A 21,588-nucleotide genomic window follows, 5' to 3' on the forward strand; every position below is an offset into this window, starting at 1 on the left:
CACCAATTCAAGAAAGACGATCTGTACAGCAGAAATAAACATTTTTACAGCCTGGTACAAAAGACCGGTCTAGTCTGGATCGCTCATTTCTCTATCGGCACACACTATACAGGGGGTGATTTTTTTTCTAATACAGCAATTTTGAAGATATTGAGATTACGAGTCTTCCAATGAGAGGCACAGCTGACTTGATTGACAGGCGGGAACACTGTAACTGTTAGCTCAGATCATTTACCATTATTCTTAAACTGTTGAACCACTTGGTCACACAGTCTCTCACTGATCGGTCAACCTCGCTCTTGCTGTCTTTAATTATGAGAGACTCAGCCTTTCTGGGGTGCCTTTTTTATAGCCAGTTATGTCACTATTCTGTTGCAAATAAACTTAACTAGTTGGGAAATGCTCTCCAGGTGTTTTGTTGTCCCTGTCCAAACTTTCTATTTAAAAGATAATGGTCGCATCATATTTAAATTGAGAATATATTTTTCATAATACAATCAAATTGTTCCTTTTCAACATCTGATATGTTGTCTTTGTACTATTTTCCAATAAATCTAGGGATTAAATAGTTTGCAAACCATCAAAACTGATTTTTAACAAAGCGTCTCAACTCTTCAGCCTGAATTGTGAGGGGTTGACCCTCTCTGTGCTCTCTAGAGATCATTGAATGATCATTCAGCTTTTATAATAGGCTGATATCGGCCTGTCACCGATATTATATTTAATATTTAAAATGTTTTCCTGTTTGTTATATGCAATATTAAAACTATTATTTCAGGATGTATAATACAGAAAACAAAATGATACCCTTGGAGAAATGCTTTCGTGGCATACTTTTCATAGCACTGTAAACTTTGACTCCATAGTTTACAGCACTCTCAGTACCCTCTGCAGCACATGTAGCCGAGCTAAGCGGACCTCTGTCCACAATTGGAGGAGTAGAAATGTGGAACAAAGAATACATTTATGAAATGTTGAGAAGTATTATTGGTTAAAAAAAATAAAAATAAAAGGTGCACAACCAACATAGAAAATTAATCAAAATTTCAAAATCCACTGTACTGTCCACCATAGAGGTTGTGATATTTTTTCCCTCTACAAATAGAACCAGTTCCAACCATCTTTTATCAGCTCAGCTAAGAAACACACCAATCGTCAACAAACATGCCATCATATAATTCAGCTCAGGGTCCAAACGTAGTCAATAAAATGTGATAACATGTTTGCATGACAAAAAACCCACACACACACTTTTATAATAAACATATGAAGAAAACAATTTAGAAAGAGTTTCATTATGTGCCACAAAAGAGTTTGAATTGTTTCATAGTTTGCTACATGTCCAGCAGAAAGTGCTGAGATAAATAAGAATCAAAGCCGGACATAAGTCCACACTAGAATTGTAAAAATGTATTGTGTTGGAAAATATTCTTTGATAGTTATATTTAAGAACACAGACGTCCCTGTAATGTATATGAATGTTATTGGTATGAAAGCAGTGCAATATCTAAATGGTGAATGTTATTACAGCTCAAAAATCTCAATACCAGCTGCTTTGTTTCAACGAGTACATTTTCTCTCTAAAATTATTATCAGCTTTACAAATCCTGTATCAGGCTGGCAATAAATCACACTGTTCATTCATTAACAAAGCTGTCACTAGAACAGCTCAGAATCCAAATATCTGCAGTTCAAAAAGGAAACATTCACAAAATTATACACTACAATACCAATTATCAACAATTCAATTTCTGTGACTCTGGAAACATGAACTCAGATTCAATTAACAATTAAATTAATCATAATATTCTGTTCATAAACGGTTTAAATGTGAGCCTGCCCTCATAGTAAGCACTCTCCCCGACAGTCAAAGCACTAAATTATGCACAACCTTATCTGGATCGTTTCTAAACAGCAGTATATAGGTTACCTTATGGAGGCCTCAGTAAGTGAGTGTAACCCAGCCAAAGCCAGAGAGAAAAGTAGGGCATCATGACCTACATTAGGAAGTTTGTATTCACCAACAGGCTCAATGAGGTGCAGGCACAGCTGCAAGTCAAATCTCCTTGACATCAAGGTGCCATTCATTATGTAATGTGTTTGAGATGAAGTCACCTCTCCACTGACATGATGACCAGCAAGAGGGCTACCACAAATTCACCTACAACAGGTCAAGCTTAATGTCAACATAATGTGTTGGCTGAGACTAACTGGGGTTTATGTGTTAGAGAAAGCTGGATGAAGAGCACCAGGTTCTCAGTGATAATAATGTGAGCCAATCTTTACATTTCACTGCTCTATCTGCTGTACATAAAGCTGACAAAGCATGAAAATATAAGCTATATAATGTGTTTCAGCAACTTTTGTTAATGTACTAACTACCCAGAACTCAGACACAATGAAAAGTGAAATGTTTGAATAATATTTAGAGAGGTCTGTGCCGTCCTGTGTTAGAGCGAGAGATGGCTTGGTTTGAAGGGAACAGTAAAGCTCTGACAGTTGGTATGCCAGGGTGGCAGGTTTGCCTCCAGAAGGGGCTCTGTGAGAACCCGGTGGGAGCCAGAGCGTTGCAGAGCTTTCCTCCAGCTCAGACCTGGCCCACATCGCTTCTACAGTCTGTTACCAGAAGCTCTCTGGAGTCAGTGTTTGACTCTACAGCATACACAAACAATTATGTCCAAAATAATGTGCACTGCCAAAATATGTACCAACAACGGATTGATAAAGACACAGACAAGGTGTGATATTATGTTCATGTTATCTGTGATTAAAGTCTGAACATAGAGGCTTTCAGAAACTGTCTTACTTTTTGATTTGTTTCTGTTGTGATTTTTCAGGCATTGAAAGGACATAATATCTGCTTTAAGTGAAAAGAGGCAAATAATCTGACACGCAGAAAAGATGACGGAGTCAGACTGTAATCTTCAGTGGAACCGAACAGAGACCCTGTAATTCTGAGAGGCAGATAATTCAAAAAATCTCATACTGTGCAACTCCATTTATAGCAGTCCTTGTGTCTGCTGATCCATATTTAGGGGCGAGTTTTGTGCATCCAACTGAATTATGTGAACAATACGTGGGAAAAGGGTAAACCCGACTGTGATGCCCCCATCATTCGCTCCCAGCAGACAGCTCATTAGTCACAAACGTGAGGATACACTTCTCAGGTTCCTCCTCTGGGACTCTCTTATTAGCTGCTACTGTGCTGTGATGTTTTATCATAAAGCAGCAGTCTAGAGTGAGAAGACAACACATGTAGTACAATTATAACCATTGTATAGTCAAGCATGGAGCTGTATACTAGGGATGTCAATTTCAAGTATTCTCTTTGATTGATCTTTGGAAACATTAACAATCAATAATTGATTAATGATAAAAAGATTTTAATTGATTTTTAATTAATTTCCATGCCAAAAACAATGCCAAATTTTCCTTAGCAACACAATGTGTACAACTGACAGTATTGAGTAGTTATGGGTCATATTGAGGCGTACAAAATGTTAAACACGCTGAATATCAACATGTGGAGCAGGCTTATAATCTCTGCAGATGCAGTCATAAAAGCGAAGGCTCAGACTACAACATGTGGATTTATTGCAACAAGGGAACTGAAAAGAATCATAATTCTGACTCAAGGTGTCCAGTTTTCTGTCCACTCGTTCTTATTGAGAAAAATAAGGATGCAAACGTGGTCAGGTGTCAGTCAGGAGCGTAACGGGTCACAATCAGTCCATCGGAGAAATAAAGTGCTCATGGAGACTTGTCGCACAGCCACATCGCCCAGCTGAGCCTCTCTGCTGTGTGCAACACCTTCAGTCAGCTGATTCACATCGAAACTGACTTTAAACTTAAAACACCTCCCTGATAGCTGAACGAAATGAGAACACATGATGTTTGTTCCACGTGATAGAAAATCGAAAACAAAAAAAAAGGTGTTAGAGTGCATCCTTAACAAACAATTAATCAATAATTGATTAATTGTTAACATCCCTACTGTATACACAAAGAGGTATTCTTAACCCTTTAGTTGGTGCTTCAGTATTAAACACATTTACCTGGAAACCTTGGTTTAGCTCAGGTGATACTAACATAGAATGTGTTGTGTAGCAGGTCAAAGGTCAATGTCCAATAAACAGAATTTATGTCTTTACATAGCTAATTGTCTTTTCTTCTTGTGTTTAGTTTAAAGTCAGAAAAATCCTGATTCAGCTCCTGTCTAATGTTTCAAGGCAAATTGAAATTCTCTGTCCAGCTCATACTCAGTATAATGTTAACATCTGTGGCTGAGAAATTAATACACTGTTTTGAACTCAAACATTTGCAACAATTTAAATACATTGTAAAAGTCTGAAAAATATTTCACAGTGCGTTCTCTCCCTGCATGTGTACATTACACCTTTTGGATGGAGGCCTCTGTACTATGGCCATGCTTTCATAACATGGTGATAAGGTGTGATGAAGCTCAAGCTAGCTATCTGCTACCTTAAAGTTAAATTTATGTAAATGTAGAGATTCAGAGGAAACATGTTACAAATGTGTTCTCTAAACATGATCAGCAGATAGACGCAGAAAATGCGAGTTAAAGCTCATAAACACTATCTAATTGTTGTTTCATTGTGGCACTTCATATTGTGACAGCAAATCAAAATGTTATCACAGATTGCATATTTATCTCATATCTTATTAAACATCCCTTCGCAACACAAGTATTTGAGGATCCAACTTACATGCTGCCTCACCTTGAGCTGATTATCGTCCTGTTGGTTCTAGTTAGTGAACTTTACAGCCCGCCATGTGTTGCACATGCATCGCTTACAGAACAAGGACGCGGCCCAAAAAGAAAATCAAAGTGTAGAGCTTCGACTGACCAAATGTGAGCGGACTGACTCTCCACTGCTGACTACCAGTAGTTACACATCAGAGCCGTGCGACAACTACTGTGAAGCCCATCAGGAGACATAAAACCGATGTGCACTGATTTGATGAATCACAGTTACATGCTACTGCTAGATTTGTTCCGGCATGCCTGGATTTTCATCAACATGCCATTTCCTTTAGTCTCAATATGATCAAAAACGTGTTTATTTTTTAGTGACTCCTGCATTATGTAAGAATATAACAATCAGATCTTGGCTTTTGGTCTTATTATGATTGTATGCTAATAAACCCAGTGATGACGTGAGTGTCTACAGTGTAACAAGCAATGTGTGTTGACACGATGGCGAGGAGAGGAAGAAAAACAGGCAGGGTGACTTACATTGAACAGGTTCGTCTTGTTTCTTTCACAGAAAAGTCCTTGTGCTGGCATGTGCTTCAGCTGTTGCCATGGGACACTGCTTCCTAGCAACACATCTCGGGCCCACTGTAGGTTCTGTGTGGTGGAAAAAAATAAATAATGAGCAAAACCACACACATACATGTGTTTGAGCTGTTTCATGTATACAAGACAGAGGAAAGAAGACCAGCGGATATCCCTCAAATTGAGAACAGACTTGATGGACAGTGGATAGACTTGATGGATAGTGTGAAGTGTTTAATATCTGCCCAAAAGAAAAGCACAAATTGTTCTCATTTGCAATCAGGAAAATGCAGACCTCTTTTCACAGCGTGATGACTCACAAATCAGTGTCTACACGAGCACCCTGTTTGAAAAGATAGCATGCTAACGCCACTTCAAGTTATCATTCACAATCCCAGTAGGCTCTAGCATGAAATTACAGGCTGCCTCTCCTGGAGTGAAGATAAAGCTGGCCAGTCAAAGTGAGTGGAGCTGTTTCTCTGAGAACAAAAGGGCCACAGAGGCTTTTAACACTGGATGTGTCAGGTTGTAAGGACAGCTAAGCAACCTGTGTCAACAGCATCGCATCAACCGACTGCATCATCATCACTGCCAGGGTGAGTTCGCTTTCATCCAGGCTGCTGGTCGCTCCACCGAGGGCACAAACCTAGCTGAACCTTTCTGCACTGAAAGTTATTCCACATTTAATTAAACCTCAGGGAAATTATCTTTATTGAACTAACTGCTCTTAAAGCTGTGACTGTTCATAAGAAAAAAACATTTCTTTAATCTTGCAGCAAATTAGAAAAATCTAACAGGAGGAAGCCTTTAAAAAACAATGCTGCACAATAGAAATATGATCATAAATAATCATATTTAGAAATATAAAAGAAAAATGACCCTTCTCCCCCTGATTCACCCTCCCTACGCAGGGACAAAGACTGCATTAAAACGGTTCAACAAACTGAGAGCTGACAGAAGGATGCCACCGCAGTAAAGCTCAACGCAACCTCCCTGTGCCAAACTGGCTGAGAGAGCACTGTGCTACCACCCACGCACACCTCTGCCCACAGAGCCTTAGAGCCAACACATGCTGTTTCAGCAACTCGTGTGTCACCACAGAGCTCACAGACCCACCACAGAGAAATCCAAGGAGAAGAAACAATAACCACTGCAGCTCTGATGTGTTTGACTCTTCAAAAATGAATGCGAGAGGTTCCAGTGACTTTTTGGAGAGCTGTAGGAATATTTAGCAAGCCCCATCTTCAGTAAATGTCACCATTAATGGCAGGGGCTAGGTGATGATAGGTGTATGCCTTTGGTTTAATGGATCAGTTGGCCTTTAAAACACACTGAGAATAGACTACTGCCATCAGCTGCCAGGGCACACTGACCTGATGGGTCTTGCTGTTGCTGTAGAAGAAGGCCAGGCGGTACAGGCTCTTGTAGTGCTGAGGGAAGCGGCCGAGGCAGAGGAAGAGAGCACGGACGCACATGTCCACCAGCATCCGTCGCTGGTCGGCACGTTCTGTAGGAAGCGCTTTAGGCACCTCAATAACCTCGATGGGGGGCTCTGGCTTCCTCTTTCCCTCGCTGGCTGGGGTTTGAGGAGCGGATTGTTGAGAGAGGGGCGGCTTTGGAGGGGTGGCTGGGACAGGAAGGGGAAGGGGAATGGGACATGGGTCTGCAGAGACCTTGGGGCCCAAAGTCTCTGGTAGTGTCACCACCATAGATTCAACAACTTCCTGGATGACTTTTTCTTCCACCTGGATGCCAGAATGTTCTCCATGTGGTACTTAAGAGGATAGAAATGAATATATTCAGCACCTGATTCAGAATATTGTATATAGTTCTTGTCTTTAGTCAAATTAACTGACTGCAGAAAATACACAAAATTATAAAAGAAAGTATAATTGCTTGTACCCGTGTCCTCTAATGCAGACTGCCCATCCTTCACCGGAGTTGTGCTTTCTGATGATGATGAACAAGCTTTCACAGACACTGGTTTGTGGCTGCTGTCCTGAGAGCTGGCGGGATCAGTGAAGGCATCTTGGGTGGAGTTGGAGTCAGAGAGCATTACCACCTCGCTGTCCTGACTGCGCTCTGCCAAAAGAACGAAACACAAAACACATGGGTAATGCTGTCTGATCTAAAGAGATGATAAAGCCTGTATGGGCACGAGGATAATTGTAAAGAAGTTATGTCTGTCCAAAAAGTGTGGGGTATGTACTTCTTTTTTTAAATCAAGTGATTAAACTGTGATTTAAGGTAAGACAGTCTTTGATTGGTCAACAAATTGATGTTACTGTCTGAATTTGAAGCAATTATCCACAATGTGTTACGGCATATTTTAAAAGCATGTTGTGTAGGCTTTACCAATCTGTCAGTAGGTGGTTGTTTTAAATGCCAAACAATTGTGTGTGTTTGTGTGTGCGTGTGTGTGAGTGTGTGTGCGTGAGTGGGGAATAATGCAATTATGAAAAATAGGTCATGAGCCAGAAATCCTTATTAGTGGATCCCTAATGACGCTTTGTTATAAAAGGAGAGAGGGTCTGTTTTTGTAAGTGGTCCAAAATTGAAATGCCAGCAGTCCTCCTAATTGCCTTGTTGTGCAGCCTCAGCAAAATAAAAAGTCTTGGCAGGAGGAGGAAATAACACAATCAGGAGGGCAACAAGCTTTTGCTATTTGAGTGAATAATGCACACAAGGGACTTTTCAAAAGAATCACAGTCATGAGCTAACAGCAAAGTTAGTGCAATACTGTAGGATTTGAGTAATCTGTGAGTATAACTGAGTATTCAGTGGTAATCAAAAATGCACTTCATTTCTGATTGAAAACATACGACTCTAAAAAAGAGTTTGGTGGGTTTGGAGAGCAGTACCATTCAGGGAAGCCGGCCATATTGCAGACCTGGGCAGGCAGTAATCATGGTCAAACTCTGGTGAGGCTGTTGGAGATATGGGGAGCTGGTTTTAAAATATTAACAAGAAAAACCGTATCTCTCATTTCATAATACTGAATATCTGCAATCCTCCTTAATTCTCATTAACTTTAATGAAAAACAGATTTAATAGCACTCCCCATGACATTGTAGAACCTGATTCAGACACAAGACCAAACAGAAAATGAACGGCAAGAGTTAGATATCATTATGATGGTTGTACTTCAGCATATCTAAGGATCGATATTCATCTCCTATACTTAATAATAAAAAAGGCCTGGGACGATCAATTGACAAAGCACAGCCTTAGCTGGCTCTTCATCACTTTAGTTAAAAAACTGATCTCTCATTTTACAACATTTCAGCAACTTTAAGAAAACACTTTGTCGACCCAGGCAGGTTAAGAGCAGGAGATCATTATTTGATGAAGTCGTGTCTGAATCAGGCCGTACACTTTTGTCACCTTGATGAGCTCTTGGCAGGACTCAGACAGAAAACTGGGACACTTCAAGCAAACATGTGCGCAGTGGAGCATTTTCTGACTTCAGTCTTAGCAGCGAGCCAATAAGAGCCCAGCCACATTCTTCTTCCTGACTTGGCATTTTCACATTAATTGACAGTAATTGGAAATTCCATCCAATCAGTTCAAAATAGCAAACACATGATTAACTAAGAATTTGATATCTCCAGGGAGTTTGACTGTCCAATTAAGCCCACACCAAACTGAAACACAATGTGACCACATAAACCACCAGACAGTTTAGTGAGTTGTGATAGAAGGACTGACTTTGTCCAGTCGTGAAGACATTCACCCCATTTGAACTACATGCACATCATCAATGGCAAAGCAGGTGGTAAAAGCAAGCAGGCAAAGAGGTAGCAGGCAGGTAGGTAGGTAGGAAGGAATTTGGAAAGGGCGACAAAACTGGCAACATGGGCAACATGGCTGCGTTATTTGGACATTACAGCTAAACATAAAACATGGGGGGTGAACAGATGTAACTGTTTTTGGAATATGAAGAAAGGCCACGGCTGATGTCACCAAAAAGCGTCAAGCTTTAGTACAAGCTATATATTTAATCTATATGTTGAAATAACTGAATAGAAATCTTTCTGAACCTTTTTCAGGCATGTGAAAGCCCCATACCTGAAGTGTATGCAGCTTTGAAGGCAAATAATAGAGCAGAAATAACAGGGTATATGTGCATTAACCAAAATGGTCTGTAATAGTGTTCTCAATCTGCTCTAGTGAATTTAATAAAATAAATGTATCACATTACTGCACAAATCTCTTCAAACACATAAGTTCCGTGTTTATATCCGCTTTGAAGAGAAAAACACTTCTATTCTTAACTGTGTAATAAAGTCACAGCAGTGTGAGGAGCTTGCTGTTTCAGATAAACCTAACACCATCTAGACAGTCTTTAAATGATACTTCATGTCAAAACATTGAACTTAGAACAGCCACCCTGCATTACTTTTTAATGTTTGTGGAGATGTGATAGTTTCTGAAGCTGCTTGTATAATAAACAGAATGACCTTGTGTGTGGAAAGCTTGATGATTTGTTTGCGTGACCTTGTTCAAATTTTCTCTGGTCTGTGGAGGATTCTCTCACAGGGAAAATGTACCCTGAGTACATGAAGGTGATATTAGTAAAGGAGATGCTCACAGATAAATATGTAACCAGTATAACAGAGACTTAGTCGAACTGGCACAAAGTTGAACCTGCAACTTCTGACACTCTTAAATCAACTGCATGAAACACACAGCAAAGCAACAAGAAGGATAATTGAGCATTAGCAGCCTGTTTGGTGTGTTACCAATCGCCAGCAGCTGATTACGGCTATGAACACACAGACCTTTAACGCTGCACATTTCTCTTTGATGTCAAAGGCTTAGGGAACGACAAAGCAACAATTATAAAGTATTAGGAGAGGCAAGATGATTGGTAAGGAAGGAAATCAGGACCAGCAACAGAGCAGTGACTAGAAATGGATGTTTTTTTCACACACACACAAACAAACACATTTGCACGCACACAGGCCTTAACACTCTCACAAAATGTAATCTTAAAATCCATTTGTTCCAACACTGCTGCTTTGTCAGGCATAGCAAATTAGTCAAATAATCAGCAGCCATATTGCCCATTTCACCGCATCCCAATCACCCAGTGCACGGGGATCATTGTAACTGAAACCAAAGCCATTAAGCATGGTGATTAGCAATCTGAGCACTCCCCAGTGGGCTTCCTGTCCCAGAGCAGGAAGGGCAAAAAAGCCCAACCCCTGAGACACTGTCTAGGACTGGGACTGTACCATCAGCCTGCTGCTCCTCATGCCGTTGCTGCTGCCACTGCTGCCGCCGGAGTGTTTTGCGTTTGGCGTAATCGTGGTCAAACGGTGTGGCCACATAAGGAGGGGATGTGAGACCTGGGGTGGCAGCTGATGGAAGGGAGGAGCTGAGGTTGCCTATGCAGGAGCTGAGGGGGCCTATGCACGCTGACGAGGAGTTAAAGTCTTCATCCATCATGGAGGGGGGTTTCTCCCTGCAGTGAACCAAGAACAACATTAAACAAGAATTTTCAGGCAGGTAATCGAATGAATTTTCTCTACTCCTGCTGGGTTTGATTTCTGAAGCTTACTTTTCACTGGACCTGGGCATACTTGGCATACTCTTCTCCTCCCCTCTGGCAAACGGCCCAGTGGCAGCCTCACACAGCAAATTAAACAATGGCTCATGATCCAGATCAGGCTTAAAACCCTCAAGTAGTTTTAGGATTGTTGCACCGAGACGGAAGTGCAGCTAGAAGAAGTAGGAATAAAAGATTTTATGGTCCATAGTCATGGTAACAATGTCTATAAATAAAAATGTTTTATTACACAGCATAAAAAATGTGACACAACATGAAACTACACAGATATTGTACCTCCAGGGCCTCCATAGCCAGGTCAGGGGGGTTATGGTAATGGATTTTTCGGGGGTACCTTGCAGCTTCTTCATGCAGGTAGTTTGCTGCCTGTGATCATAAAAAAGCAGAGAATCACAAACCAAACACCATCATGTGGCAATATAAATACTCTAGTAAAACGGAGGGAAGGAGTGCAGTAAGGACTAGAAGACAGATGAGATGACATCATTGTTCACAATGTTCAACCCTCCTCTGTCTCTGCTGACCTCCTTGACACTGTTTCACACAGGTCCATCTGCCTCCACTGATCTAATCACAACAACAGAGCTATGACTAACTCTATACATTGTCTCTGTGAAAAAAACATCTTGCGAGGGTGGAAGGGCCGCAGTCTTTGTTGTCTGTAGGCGGATTATAAAACAACTCCACGGAGAGCAAGAAAAATGTCTGCCATCAACCTACAACTGAAGGATTGTTCCATCTCTTTTTCTTAAGTGCTCTATTTTACTGACTTTTATCAGAATGCCAAATGCATCCTAATTGACTGTGGTGCATTAACCGACTTTGATTAATATCTATTTATCAAATACACAGACATGCTCAGATACTGAACCATGTATTTCTGTACTTGCTCTTTGAGGAAGCTACATTTCAACAGACAAAATCAAAAATTTTAACCATCAAAGTAAAAAATATACAAAAGTGAATGATGAAACAAATGATTGACTGATTTCATTGGCTAATTATAAGTCAGATCTGAAATGACAGCCTGGAGTTGTTTACCTTCTTGTAAAGCTGCAGGTATTCAATTGGAGACTGTTTGCGTTTCTCTGCTATCTTCCCCAGCATGTAGTGAATGAGCCACTCTTCTTCATCACTGTCACACTCACAACGTGAAGCTCCCTGGAAACACTGTAACGCCGTCTCGAGCATGGAGTCTCTCCTTTCTTCCATCTGAAACAACACATACAGACACACACACATACACAGTGGAGGCTTCATGAGGAGTTTAGCTCAAGGCGACAGATCAATTTGCTCCTCAGAGAATTCACATGTGGAACAAGCTCACATAATAGGGTGTGACATTTGTTTAACTCGTACATGGCAAGTATGACATAGAAACATTTTTAACATAAAGTGACAGGGCAAAAAGATCATCTACTCACATCAGCATGTCTCTCACCTGTTTAACCACCTCTGGAGGCAGCTCATTGCGCCACTGCTTGAGCTGCCGTGAAGCAAATGAATGCAGCGCATATGAAATGGTACCGTACTCAATCCACAGAGACAGGTTAGAGCTGTCTATCTCCAGGGCTCTCTTGAAGCAGTTGAGCACTGCCTGGGAGTGTTTCCATATAGGAACGTCACTTTTCAGCTCGTTGGAGTTGAGCTTCTCCTGGATGCGGCTGGCTCTAGCTAAAGCCATACCTGCCCAGGAATCAAACCTGAGGAGAGACACACATGTCATGTGAGGGTAATACTTTGACATGATGTTGTGATGATAAATCCAAACAAACCTTACAAATTCAAGTGTACATGCAGTGATTATTGCATAAATATAGATTCATTTTACCTTCAAAGTTTACAAAATATGATGGTTTGTTTATCATGTACAGGCTTTAAACTAGTAGAAAATCAGGTACCTGTTGGGACACACGCATATGTCATGCATGTAGAACTTGATGGCTTTGGACTGCTCCTTGTTTTTGAAATGGTAATCAGCCAGCAGGTAGTAGATCTCATCAATGATTGGAGGTGCAGGAGGAGTACCCTCAGGAAGACCCGGGGCCTGGAAAAGATCAAAAGTAATTATTTTTTTAATCATCATAAATCTCATTTACAAAACTGCTGATGAAACACTAACTACTTTTTTTCACTTTGCCCCAAGCCCACTGACTGACCTTCTCTGTCATGCACTCAATGTAGGCTGCCACTTCATCCATGGTGAGGGTGGGGATGTCACTCTGTGGGGCAATGCCAGCAAACCTCCTCAGCAGATTGGCTAGTTCCGCTGACACTGTGCTCGTCTTGTAGCTGTCAAACTCAGGCAGCGACTTTGGTTTGAAGTACTTGAACATGAAGAGAGCATCACTCCACAGCAGCTCGACCTGCAAACACAGAAAGCAGTCGTGTCACAGTCTATGGTATTACAGTTTAAGACAGTGCCTGAACTATTCTGTGGTTTAGAGGGGAACCCTTTTCGAGCTGTGCTATTAAATAATTACAGTCAAAGTCAGGGTCATGAGCCTGTGGGAATGACTCCCACCTAGTGGCTAGAAGTATGCATTACAAAAACAAAAGATTCTCAGAGCTGTATCCACAGAGCTTACCGGGCTGTGAGTCATTACCGCAGTCTTATTCTTGCAGTATTTTCAGAGTTGTGACATTGTTTGAATATGTTTTTTTGTTTTATTCAGAGCAACTTCACAAAGAGTCTGTGCAGTCAAGACAGCAATGATGAATGAATTCAAGCTTTGTTAAACATCTTTGTACTTCAAGAATTTCTTAGAGGAGGAGAAAATAGCTTCCAATGCCAAGTAAGGACTGTGATAGAGTTAATAACAGTGAATTAAATGCCCCAGATCTTATGCATGTATTTGTTTGTGGTTGATTTAAATGTGTTCTCAGATCTCACTCAGTGAATTAATGCTATTAAGCCATTAACGCTACTTCACAGCTTCAATTTATTTCAATGACAGCAGACATGTACCTCTCAAGCCAACAAAACAACATTAATGGATGAAGCAGATTTCTGCTGCGCGGTGAGGGTCAATGAGGGTACATGAATGCGTCATCTCCAGTCTGCTCTTGTTAAAACACTTATGTAGATTTGCCAATGCAGGTGAGAAATCATACCAATTGTCAGAGCCTTGAGGCATTTTCACCACCTCTTCACTTTTCCACCGCCTCTTCAACACCATTTAGCTATTATCTAACAACCAAATTAGCCACATACGGAGATTTCTGATTCATATTTTCAATGACATAACAGTGTCGGAAAACAGGTCAACAAAGCTTTTTATAATCAGAGTGACTTCAAGTTTAGAACAGATTGTATTGCACTATATCACCGTCATGACCAGAGACTGACCTGTGGGGATGAGTGGTCCTCCAGGTAGCGGGCCTTGCTCTTCTTACTGGGGTAGGCATATAAGCAGAAGAAGCACTGCTCCAGGGCCATCTCTAACTCTTCTTTGTATGGATGAGGGTCACTCTTTAAAGCGGCTGCGAACTCTTTTTCCAAAACTTGGACCTTCAGCAAATATAAGAACAAAGCTCCATCAAACTGTTTGAATGGTGCACACAAGTTAATACAGCCACGCCTACACAATTAGGTCTATTGATTCTGTACTTAGTTCAGCTTTAAATCTCCACTTGAAAAATATAAATGTTTGTTCTCAAAATAAAATGCAGAATATGATCTGCACATTCACACTCTGGGCAGAACGTGGTATTTTAAGAAGAAAGTCTCCAAAACAAACTCACAAAGAACTTGAGCAGTGCACCATTTGAGTAGCAGCACGAAGAGCGACGGCCAAGATACTCATGGGCTGTGTTCAGAAGCATCAAGGAGGAGGGAAGCATGGGAGTGTCTGAGTCATCTGAAAGTGAGATTTCATAGGGTCACTCTGTGTAAAAACTATCATGACATAAACACGTTGAGAACACTCATGGCACAAAAACAAGAAGTCAACAAACCTTCATCATCCCCTATGGAGATATGCTGTCGAAGCATGCAGTCAAAAGCAGCCTCCTCGTGTCTGATGATGCGATACAGGATAATCCAAGGCAGAACTGAGAAGAAGTAAGGCTCCTTGGGATCGTCCGAAACGCTCATGCTTAGATCAATCAACTGAAAACGTAGACAAACCAAACAATACATTAAAATGACGCTCATAGTTTTCTTATTATTGTATCATTTTGTTCATTAAAGAAAACCAGTGTTGTCTTTTGCTTCTTCTGACCTGGATGAGGTTGTTTGCCAGTCGAGCCATGTTTGACAAGTGTGGGACATTACTTAGAAGCACCAAGTCTTTGGTGAAGCAGACCTCTATGCCATCCAGCAACTTTCCGATGGTCCTGACCCACTCCTCCTTACTCGGGAGAGAGCTGTTTGGACCTGAGTTGAGCTGCTGTAGGGCTTCATTAAGAGCCAGCTCGCTGCACTCCAAACACTGCTGGTAGTCCTCAAGCTTCAACAGCGAGTTCTAGGCCAGAGAGTCAGAAAGTAAGAAAAGGTCCCCCACCTCCCATCTCAAAAGATATAAAGATCAGTGCTGTAGTAGCTGATCTAACCTGCAGCAGCAGCAGCTGAGCCGGCCTCTCTGGTGCTGAGCTCACAAACTCCAGAGGTTTACTCCTGCTGCCATAATTAAGAGTGGGCTGCAGCAGACGCACCACAGACTTATAGTCTGCAGATTCAAAGAGACGCTGGATCTCCTCCAACGACTGACAGCGCTCTAGAGACTTCAGCTTTTTGTCAATCTGTCCATTGGGATGAAAGTAACACAAAATAATTACACTATGATAACAGACAGAAGCCCTTTGAGCTATTACTACTCTTTGACTGCTTAATGTATCCCCAAGTCTTGCATGGTATCTCAAAGTATAAAATTGTAACACTTCTTTTAATAACTCATGAAAACTAAGGAAATGTAATCTTTAAATAAATACTAATCTTACATTTGGAAGTTCTTGTTTGGAAGAACAATGCACTCACCTCCTCCACAGATATTGATGCATCCATGCGTAGGTTTGGCAGGTTTATAGTGTATAATTTCCCTTCTGAGGTCTTTGGTTTGCTTTGCAACAGAGATATACAAACATCATAGCTCTCCTGCGCTGACTCCATGTCTCCCTGACAAAAAAAACAAGAAGAACAGAATAAGAAGTCACATCTGGCTGAGCTGAGCCAGAATGGCTAACATTTACAACTCAAACAAAAAACAAAAGTCTGTACCTGCAAGGCCAAGAACCGGGCCTTGAGCCAGTAGACTCGCACCATGGCATCCACCCACTCTTCCTCAAAGATGTCTTTCTGGGATGAACCTAAAGCCAGGATGAACAAATCACCCTCGAAGTATTGTCCTGGGAATTCAGATTCAGCTGTATCATTGGTGGGGCCGATGTTGCTTCTTCTTGGTGACCCTAACCAGGACAAAAAAATCCAGGAGCCAAGTGTAAACATGTTGTTCCCCACAGATAGTAAACAAACATTCCACAAATTCTGTGTGTTTCAGCGCCACCTTCAGGCCAATCAGCCCAATTTCTTAGAGTCAAAAACAACAATAACATCTATCACATTTACGTCTCATTCATACTAGTCAGTGTTGGTGAAATATGATGTTTGACACGTGGACAAACTACACAACACTGTAACATCTCTGTAGGATACAGCCTTAAATAATGCAGCACTGTATTTAAATGTATCAATCAACCAAGTGTACTCAAAAATCAACTTTTGAATTTGAAACTCATTGTTACTTACCCGTCTTCCCTTTGATGTGTAACCTCTGCTCTAACTGCAACTCCATACACGCCAAGCTCATCGCCAACATGTCCTGTTCATAAGGCAGATACAGATTAAACATGTATTAGAAAAATAGTGTGAGTGTAAAATAAAAGGTCTAGTCTGATGAAGAACTGCATTTATATCCTGCTGTCACAGAACTTTTCAAAATTAGATCCAGATCCAGTGTCTAAAAGTATGTGTGCACGTCTGTTACCAAGCAATGTTAACAAAAACCTCAAACAAGCTTTAAGATAAAGTACAAGAAAGATTTGCCACACAAAGGTAAAAATTGGAAATATTCAGAGACTTAAACCACCAACTTCTGCAATCTACTGTAGGTTCAAGTATTGAACATATAAACCGTTGAACTTGTCGTTTACCCGCATGTGTTGATTGCTGCAGTCCCGAAGCAGAGGGTTAGGAAGACCACAGCTGTGCTTCCTCCAGTTCTGATAGACCTCCAACACTACAGCAGTCAGGCCCCGAGGCCAGGCCTCCAGGAACTTCTGACCCACAGCTTTCAGATAGCGCATCATCAGGTCCAGTATGCCACCGTTGGACATATTATTCAGCAGGAAGTTGTGGACATCCTGTTGTTCTACAGAGGCGAAGCACAGTTGTGTTTTTATGTAACAGAAATATGAAAAACAATGTTTTGTAAATACATATTTACAATGCAGTACCGACCTGATTCCATGCATATAACAGAGTCCACAGGTAATCCACTCCCATGCAGAGGCTGCATGTCCTCCTTCCCGTCAGACTGTGTCTCCATATTGCTCAGACTCTCATCATCATTATCAGGGTCAAACTTCCTCAGCCTGTGAACAAACCAGCAGAGTAGTTTTATCAACAGATGTATGATATTTAATGTATTTCTGCGTTGTATGTGAGATTGACAACAAGCTACCTTGATGGTAGGTATTTATAAAGCAGCTCCTGAAAATCAATCTTCTCTTCCTTTTTGCATTTTGTGTTTCGAACTCGTGCAGATCGACGCTTGGCTGTTTCGCCACTATCTTCCACCACACGTTTCCTTTTCGGAGCTTTCTTTGCTTTATCTGTCAGTGACACTTCCATGGCTGTAGCTGTCAACACACAGCAGTAAAAAAATCAACAACAAACATTTAGTCTTTAAAAATATCAGTATCAGCAGTGTCAGTATCATATAAAAATATCAGTTATACAGATACATTTAAAGGGGTTGTAATTTTTTTCTTGAGTTTTTATCATCATTAGTAGATTTGTTATTTTCTCTTTTCGAACTTACCCACAAGGGGAGCAGAAGTGGTGATTTCCACAGTGGTCTGGCTGGGGGTAATCTGAGGTTGAACTACAGGTTGAACTACAGGTTGAACCACAGGTTGAACTACAGGTTGAACTACAGGTTGAACTACAGGTTGAACTACAGGCTGGGGCAGCACTGGTGGCTCTGGGAGGGCCGTTGGTGGCAGGGATGAGCTTGGACTGCTGCTCATCACGGTAGTCTGACCCATACTGACCGGGCTACTGGGTTGGGGGAGCTTCTGGATGAGGTTTTGGTCACGGTACTCTGACAGGTCAATTCTACGACCAAGACTTGGGCGTGGGGGCTCACATGTGGTCTGATGTTTGTACATTGCAAGAAGGCTCTCGCCGAGGTTCTTCCATCTGAAATATACAAAAATACTGGCAGGTTAAATTGACTTGAAAAGGAATGATATACTCAAAGTAACATATTAATACACAACAGGGGTCACAAAATTAAGCCCACACAATATTTACTTTGTTGTCAGTGGATTTTAAGACAGACATTGCTCCTGCATTTCCATACTTGGAATCAATTATCTGAAAGTTTTTTGATCAGACTATCCTCAGGGAAATCATTTAAATAAGCTCAATTATTAATATTCAGGTTTGTGATTGGCATTGGACAAACAGCTGACTATGTCCTCCTCATGCAGCTAATCAGCGCGGATATATTCATTTTGATGTAGCTGCCAAGTTCTCGACCTCAGTGACATCAAAGCTGGTTACACCCATCTTTACAGACATGCAAAGACAAGACAAATGGAAATAAAGAGCTACTTGAAATTAGATCACAATCATATCATATCATATTAGCTCAGCATCGCCAGCCGTCTAAAGTACACACACAGCCTGCATGGCCGGAAATGAAAAGCATTATCACATTTCATTCTGCAGTTATCCTGAAATTCTCCATATCGCACTAAGCTGTTAAATACTTATGGGGAGAATCTCATCCTTTAATATTATTCTCATTGATTTTAGTGTTAATATCTCAATTTCACTCCACTTTTCAAAGATAAGAAGAGACACAGTAGCGTTGAACTCACGAGAGGCAGCAGATAGGCTGAGTCAGGACCAGGTCAGGTTTCGGTTCACACTGAGAGAGAGCCTGTCTGCGCCTTCGTATCTCCATTGCCTCCTCCACAACAGAGTCCCATTCCTCTTTCTCCACTTCCACATAGTGAATAGACATATCACTGCAATTGACCAGAGCACAGATGTTGTTCAGTGATGTGCAAGTACAGAGCTGCAGCTGGGGCACAGTCTAAACAGATGGAGGCATAAAAATAGAAGCAGAGTCACCATTTCGTGAACATCTGCATGGTGTCCCTCTTCAGACAGGGCTGCTCCTTGAAGATTTTCTCCTTCAACACCAGACCTTTAGTGTAGCAGTGATCTTTCTCCAGGGCTTTGGCGATGTAAAACAAACAGCCTGGGAAAAAGTAAGCAGATGACAGTAAACGACCCTTCTGGACTTGAGCTGTACATGGGCTTATGATGATGTAATACATACAGGTGTAGTCACTGAGTGTGTAGAGAATGGTTACAAGATTGTCCAGGCAGGGCCAGTGGTCTGGGTTACAGTTCAATCCCTCTTCAAAAGCATGTCGAGCCAGTGGAATGCGTACCAGTCGCACAGCCACCTGACCAATTTTGTACCACATGTTGACGTCAGTGGAATCCAACATAACTGCCTAAGAAGAGAACAGAGTAGAACATTTCAGTGTGTTATAACCACTCACTAAAATGTTTGTACATATTCAATAAAAGGCTAATGGAGTTCTAAAGAGATGTATGCCAGGAAAGAAAATAAACTGGCACCATTTTCTTGTTTTACCTCCAAATAAAACTCCATAGCAGTGTCCAGATCATCCCGTGATGCTGACATACTGGCCAAGTTTTTAAAAGTGGAATATTTCAACATCAGTCCAGGATGTTTGAGACCCACTCTCTGATCATCCGAGGGCATAGCCTAAAACATCAGAGGACAAAGCATTATTTCTTTTAAACACCTTGTAATGCACATAGATTCTTCTCCTGTGTGTGGGCAGTGTTTGTGCTGTCATGTGGCAAGATTTGAAGTGTATATGATAACATTTTAATGACTTTTGTGAAGCAAGGGCATTCACAAGAGAGGAATATTTTAGCACTAGTTCCTGAAATTAAAATCCAAAGGGCTGCGTCAAAGTGTATAGTCAAAAGTTTCTATTTTAACTAAAGTGGATATGTATTTTCCTGAGTATTTTCATCATGAAGGCAAATAACATAGTCACACACCATAAATCCCAGCCATGGGATTTGTCAGGATACTATAAAGAATGAAGTCTGTATGAAAGTAAGCAGTGGTTCTCTCTTACAAAACGAGAAGCATTGTCGTGATAACTTAAGATATGTCAGACACACAGTATTACGGACACTCTGATCAGCCTCATTAACAAAGACTTTTGGACAGCTTAGACAGGAATGTGTTCTGTGTAATACTTCACCTCTTTGAGCAGAGGTGTTTTGAGAAGCTCATGATAGGCTTTGTCAGACTCCTCAAACTTGTCATGTTTTTGCAGATCTAAAGCTTTGTGGTATAAAGCAAATGCCTCAGCTTCCTGTGGACAGAAATAAAACACAAATCAGGCCACTTATCTATATCTACTGAGGAGAATATCTTCAAACAGATAGGCACAATATTGCTGATTCATCCAACCATAGTTTGTACCTGAGCCTCTTTCGTCTGACTCTTGCTACTTCTCAGGGGATCCTGAGACTCATCTGCTGCTGCCGAAGCAGCATTTAGTGCTGCTATACGAATCTGTGAGGATCAACACAGAAAAGGAGACAACCCATTAGAGCAAGCAGCTACGTCACTCTTGAGGAGGAGATAAAATGAGCAGAGAATTCTGCTTAAAGCTGCTATTGGTAGTTACAGAGTACATCTTTTCAGAGAGAGGGACTTCGAATGTCAACACTATGCCTCCCAACCAGATTTCCTCTTAGCCACCCAACACAAATCGGCGTGTGCAGTCATGATAGTGCCGGACTTATAACCAATCGCAGGACGTAGCAGGGGTCACCCCTTAACCAATCAGGGCAGAGGATTGGAGATTAGCTATGATTGGTCTGTCATAACGGGAACGAGGAGAATAATAACATTGCTTGATACAAAGGCATTGGAAAATGCAGAGATTTCGCTATAGTCTCAAATGACTCCACATACCAATGAGTACCGATGGGCATTATGACCTTTTATCCAAACCCAGCAGAAAAAAAGCATTTTTTTTACACAATTCCTACCAACAGCAGCTTTAAAGAGCAAGGTGTGCTGATGCAATACAACAAATAATGAAAGAAATGAATGCCTTACCATTTTGTTGTGTGAAGAGCAGAGCCTCTACCTCCACAGATAAGAGCTTTTGATTGAATCTATAGAAATTAATAGAGAGCGAGCAAAGAAGAAAAGAAATGCAGTCAAACAATCAGAAACAAAATGGAACAGCACATGAATAACAGCAATGTAGGATATCCATCACCAGGCAGAATATCTTCTTTATATTGTCTTGACACTCATTACCTAGTCTGTTGATCCCATCAGACAATATAAACTCCAACATGAGGAAGAGACGCACAGCAGCTGGGTGTAGTCAGATATATCTTTATCACAATCCT

General features: G+C 41.1%; 1 protein-coding gene across 8 annotated transcripts in view; it reads right to left on the reverse strand.

Moving 5' to 3' along the window:
* The window catches only part of cabin1 (calcineurin binding protein 1), a 45,918-nt gene that overhangs the window by 23,854 nt on the left and 476 nt on the right, over nucleotides 1-21,588 (reverse strand). The window contains exons 2-32 of one of the 8 annotated variants that reach the window (XM_034691402.1): nucleotides 21,494-21,586; nucleotides 21,287-21,345; nucleotides 20,642-20,734; nucleotides 20,418-20,531; nucleotides 19,769-19,903; nucleotides 19,445-19,625; nucleotides 19,234-19,363; nucleotides 18,978-19,127; nucleotides 17,912-18,291; nucleotides 17,552-17,729; nucleotides 17,329-17,462; nucleotides 17,022-17,239; nucleotides 16,618-16,690; nucleotides 16,090-16,277; nucleotides 15,850-15,987; nucleotides 15,426-15,614; nucleotides 15,095-15,337; nucleotides 14,829-14,982; nucleotides 14,616-14,731; nucleotides 14,221-14,382; nucleotides 13,031-13,237; nucleotides 12,773-12,918; nucleotides 12,313-12,574; nucleotides 11,913-12,083; nucleotides 11,148-11,237; nucleotides 10,863-11,023; nucleotides 10,651-10,766; nucleotides 8,161-8,226; nucleotides 7,202-7,381; nucleotides 6,673-7,073; nucleotides 5,258-5,371 (exon numbers count right to left, since the gene is read on the reverse strand). In XM_034691402.1, coding sequence (XP_034547293.1) covers nucleotides 5,258-5,371; nucleotides 6,673-7,073; nucleotides 7,202-7,381; nucleotides 8,161-8,226; nucleotides 10,651-10,766; nucleotides 10,863-11,023; nucleotides 11,148-11,237; nucleotides 11,913-12,083; nucleotides 12,313-12,574; nucleotides 12,773-12,918; nucleotides 13,031-13,237; nucleotides 14,221-14,382; nucleotides 14,616-14,731; nucleotides 14,829-14,982; nucleotides 15,095-15,337; nucleotides 15,426-15,614; nucleotides 15,850-15,987; nucleotides 16,090-16,277; nucleotides 16,618-16,690; nucleotides 17,022-17,239; nucleotides 17,329-17,462; nucleotides 17,552-17,729; nucleotides 17,912-18,291; nucleotides 18,978-19,127; nucleotides 19,234-19,363; nucleotides 19,445-19,625; nucleotides 19,769-19,903; nucleotides 20,418-20,531; nucleotides 20,642-20,734; nucleotides 21,287-21,289 — 4,893 coding nt within the window. In that variant the 5' untranslated portion in view covers nucleotides 21,290-21,345; nucleotides 21,494-21,586. Of the gene's footprint in view, nucleotides 1-5,257; nucleotides 5,372-6,672; nucleotides 7,074-7,201; nucleotides 7,382-8,160; nucleotides 8,227-10,536; nucleotides 10,767-10,862; nucleotides 11,024-11,147; nucleotides 11,238-11,912; nucleotides 12,084-12,312; nucleotides 12,575-12,772; nucleotides 12,919-13,030; nucleotides 13,238-14,220; nucleotides 14,383-14,615; nucleotides 14,732-14,828; nucleotides 14,983-15,094; nucleotides 15,338-15,425; nucleotides 15,615-15,849; nucleotides 15,988-16,089; nucleotides 16,278-16,617; nucleotides 16,691-17,021; nucleotides 17,240-17,328; nucleotides 17,463-17,551; nucleotides 17,730-17,911; nucleotides 18,292-18,977; nucleotides 19,128-19,233; nucleotides 19,364-19,444; nucleotides 19,626-19,768; nucleotides 19,904-20,417; nucleotides 20,532-20,641; nucleotides 20,735-21,286; nucleotides 21,346-21,493; nucleotides 21,587-21,588 lie in introns of all 8 variants that reach the window. The other 7 variants (XM_034691398.1, XM_034691397.1, XM_034691401.1 and 4 more) reach the window with 7 other exon arrangements.

Source organism: Notolabrus celidotus, chromosome 9 (genome assembly GCF_009762535.1).
Source record: "Notolabrus celidotus isolate fNotCel1 chromosome 9, fNotCel1.pri, whole genome shotgun sequence".
Classification (NCBI taxonomy): domain Eukaryota; kingdom Metazoa; phylum Chordata; class Actinopteri; order Labriformes; family Labridae; genus Notolabrus; species Notolabrus celidotus.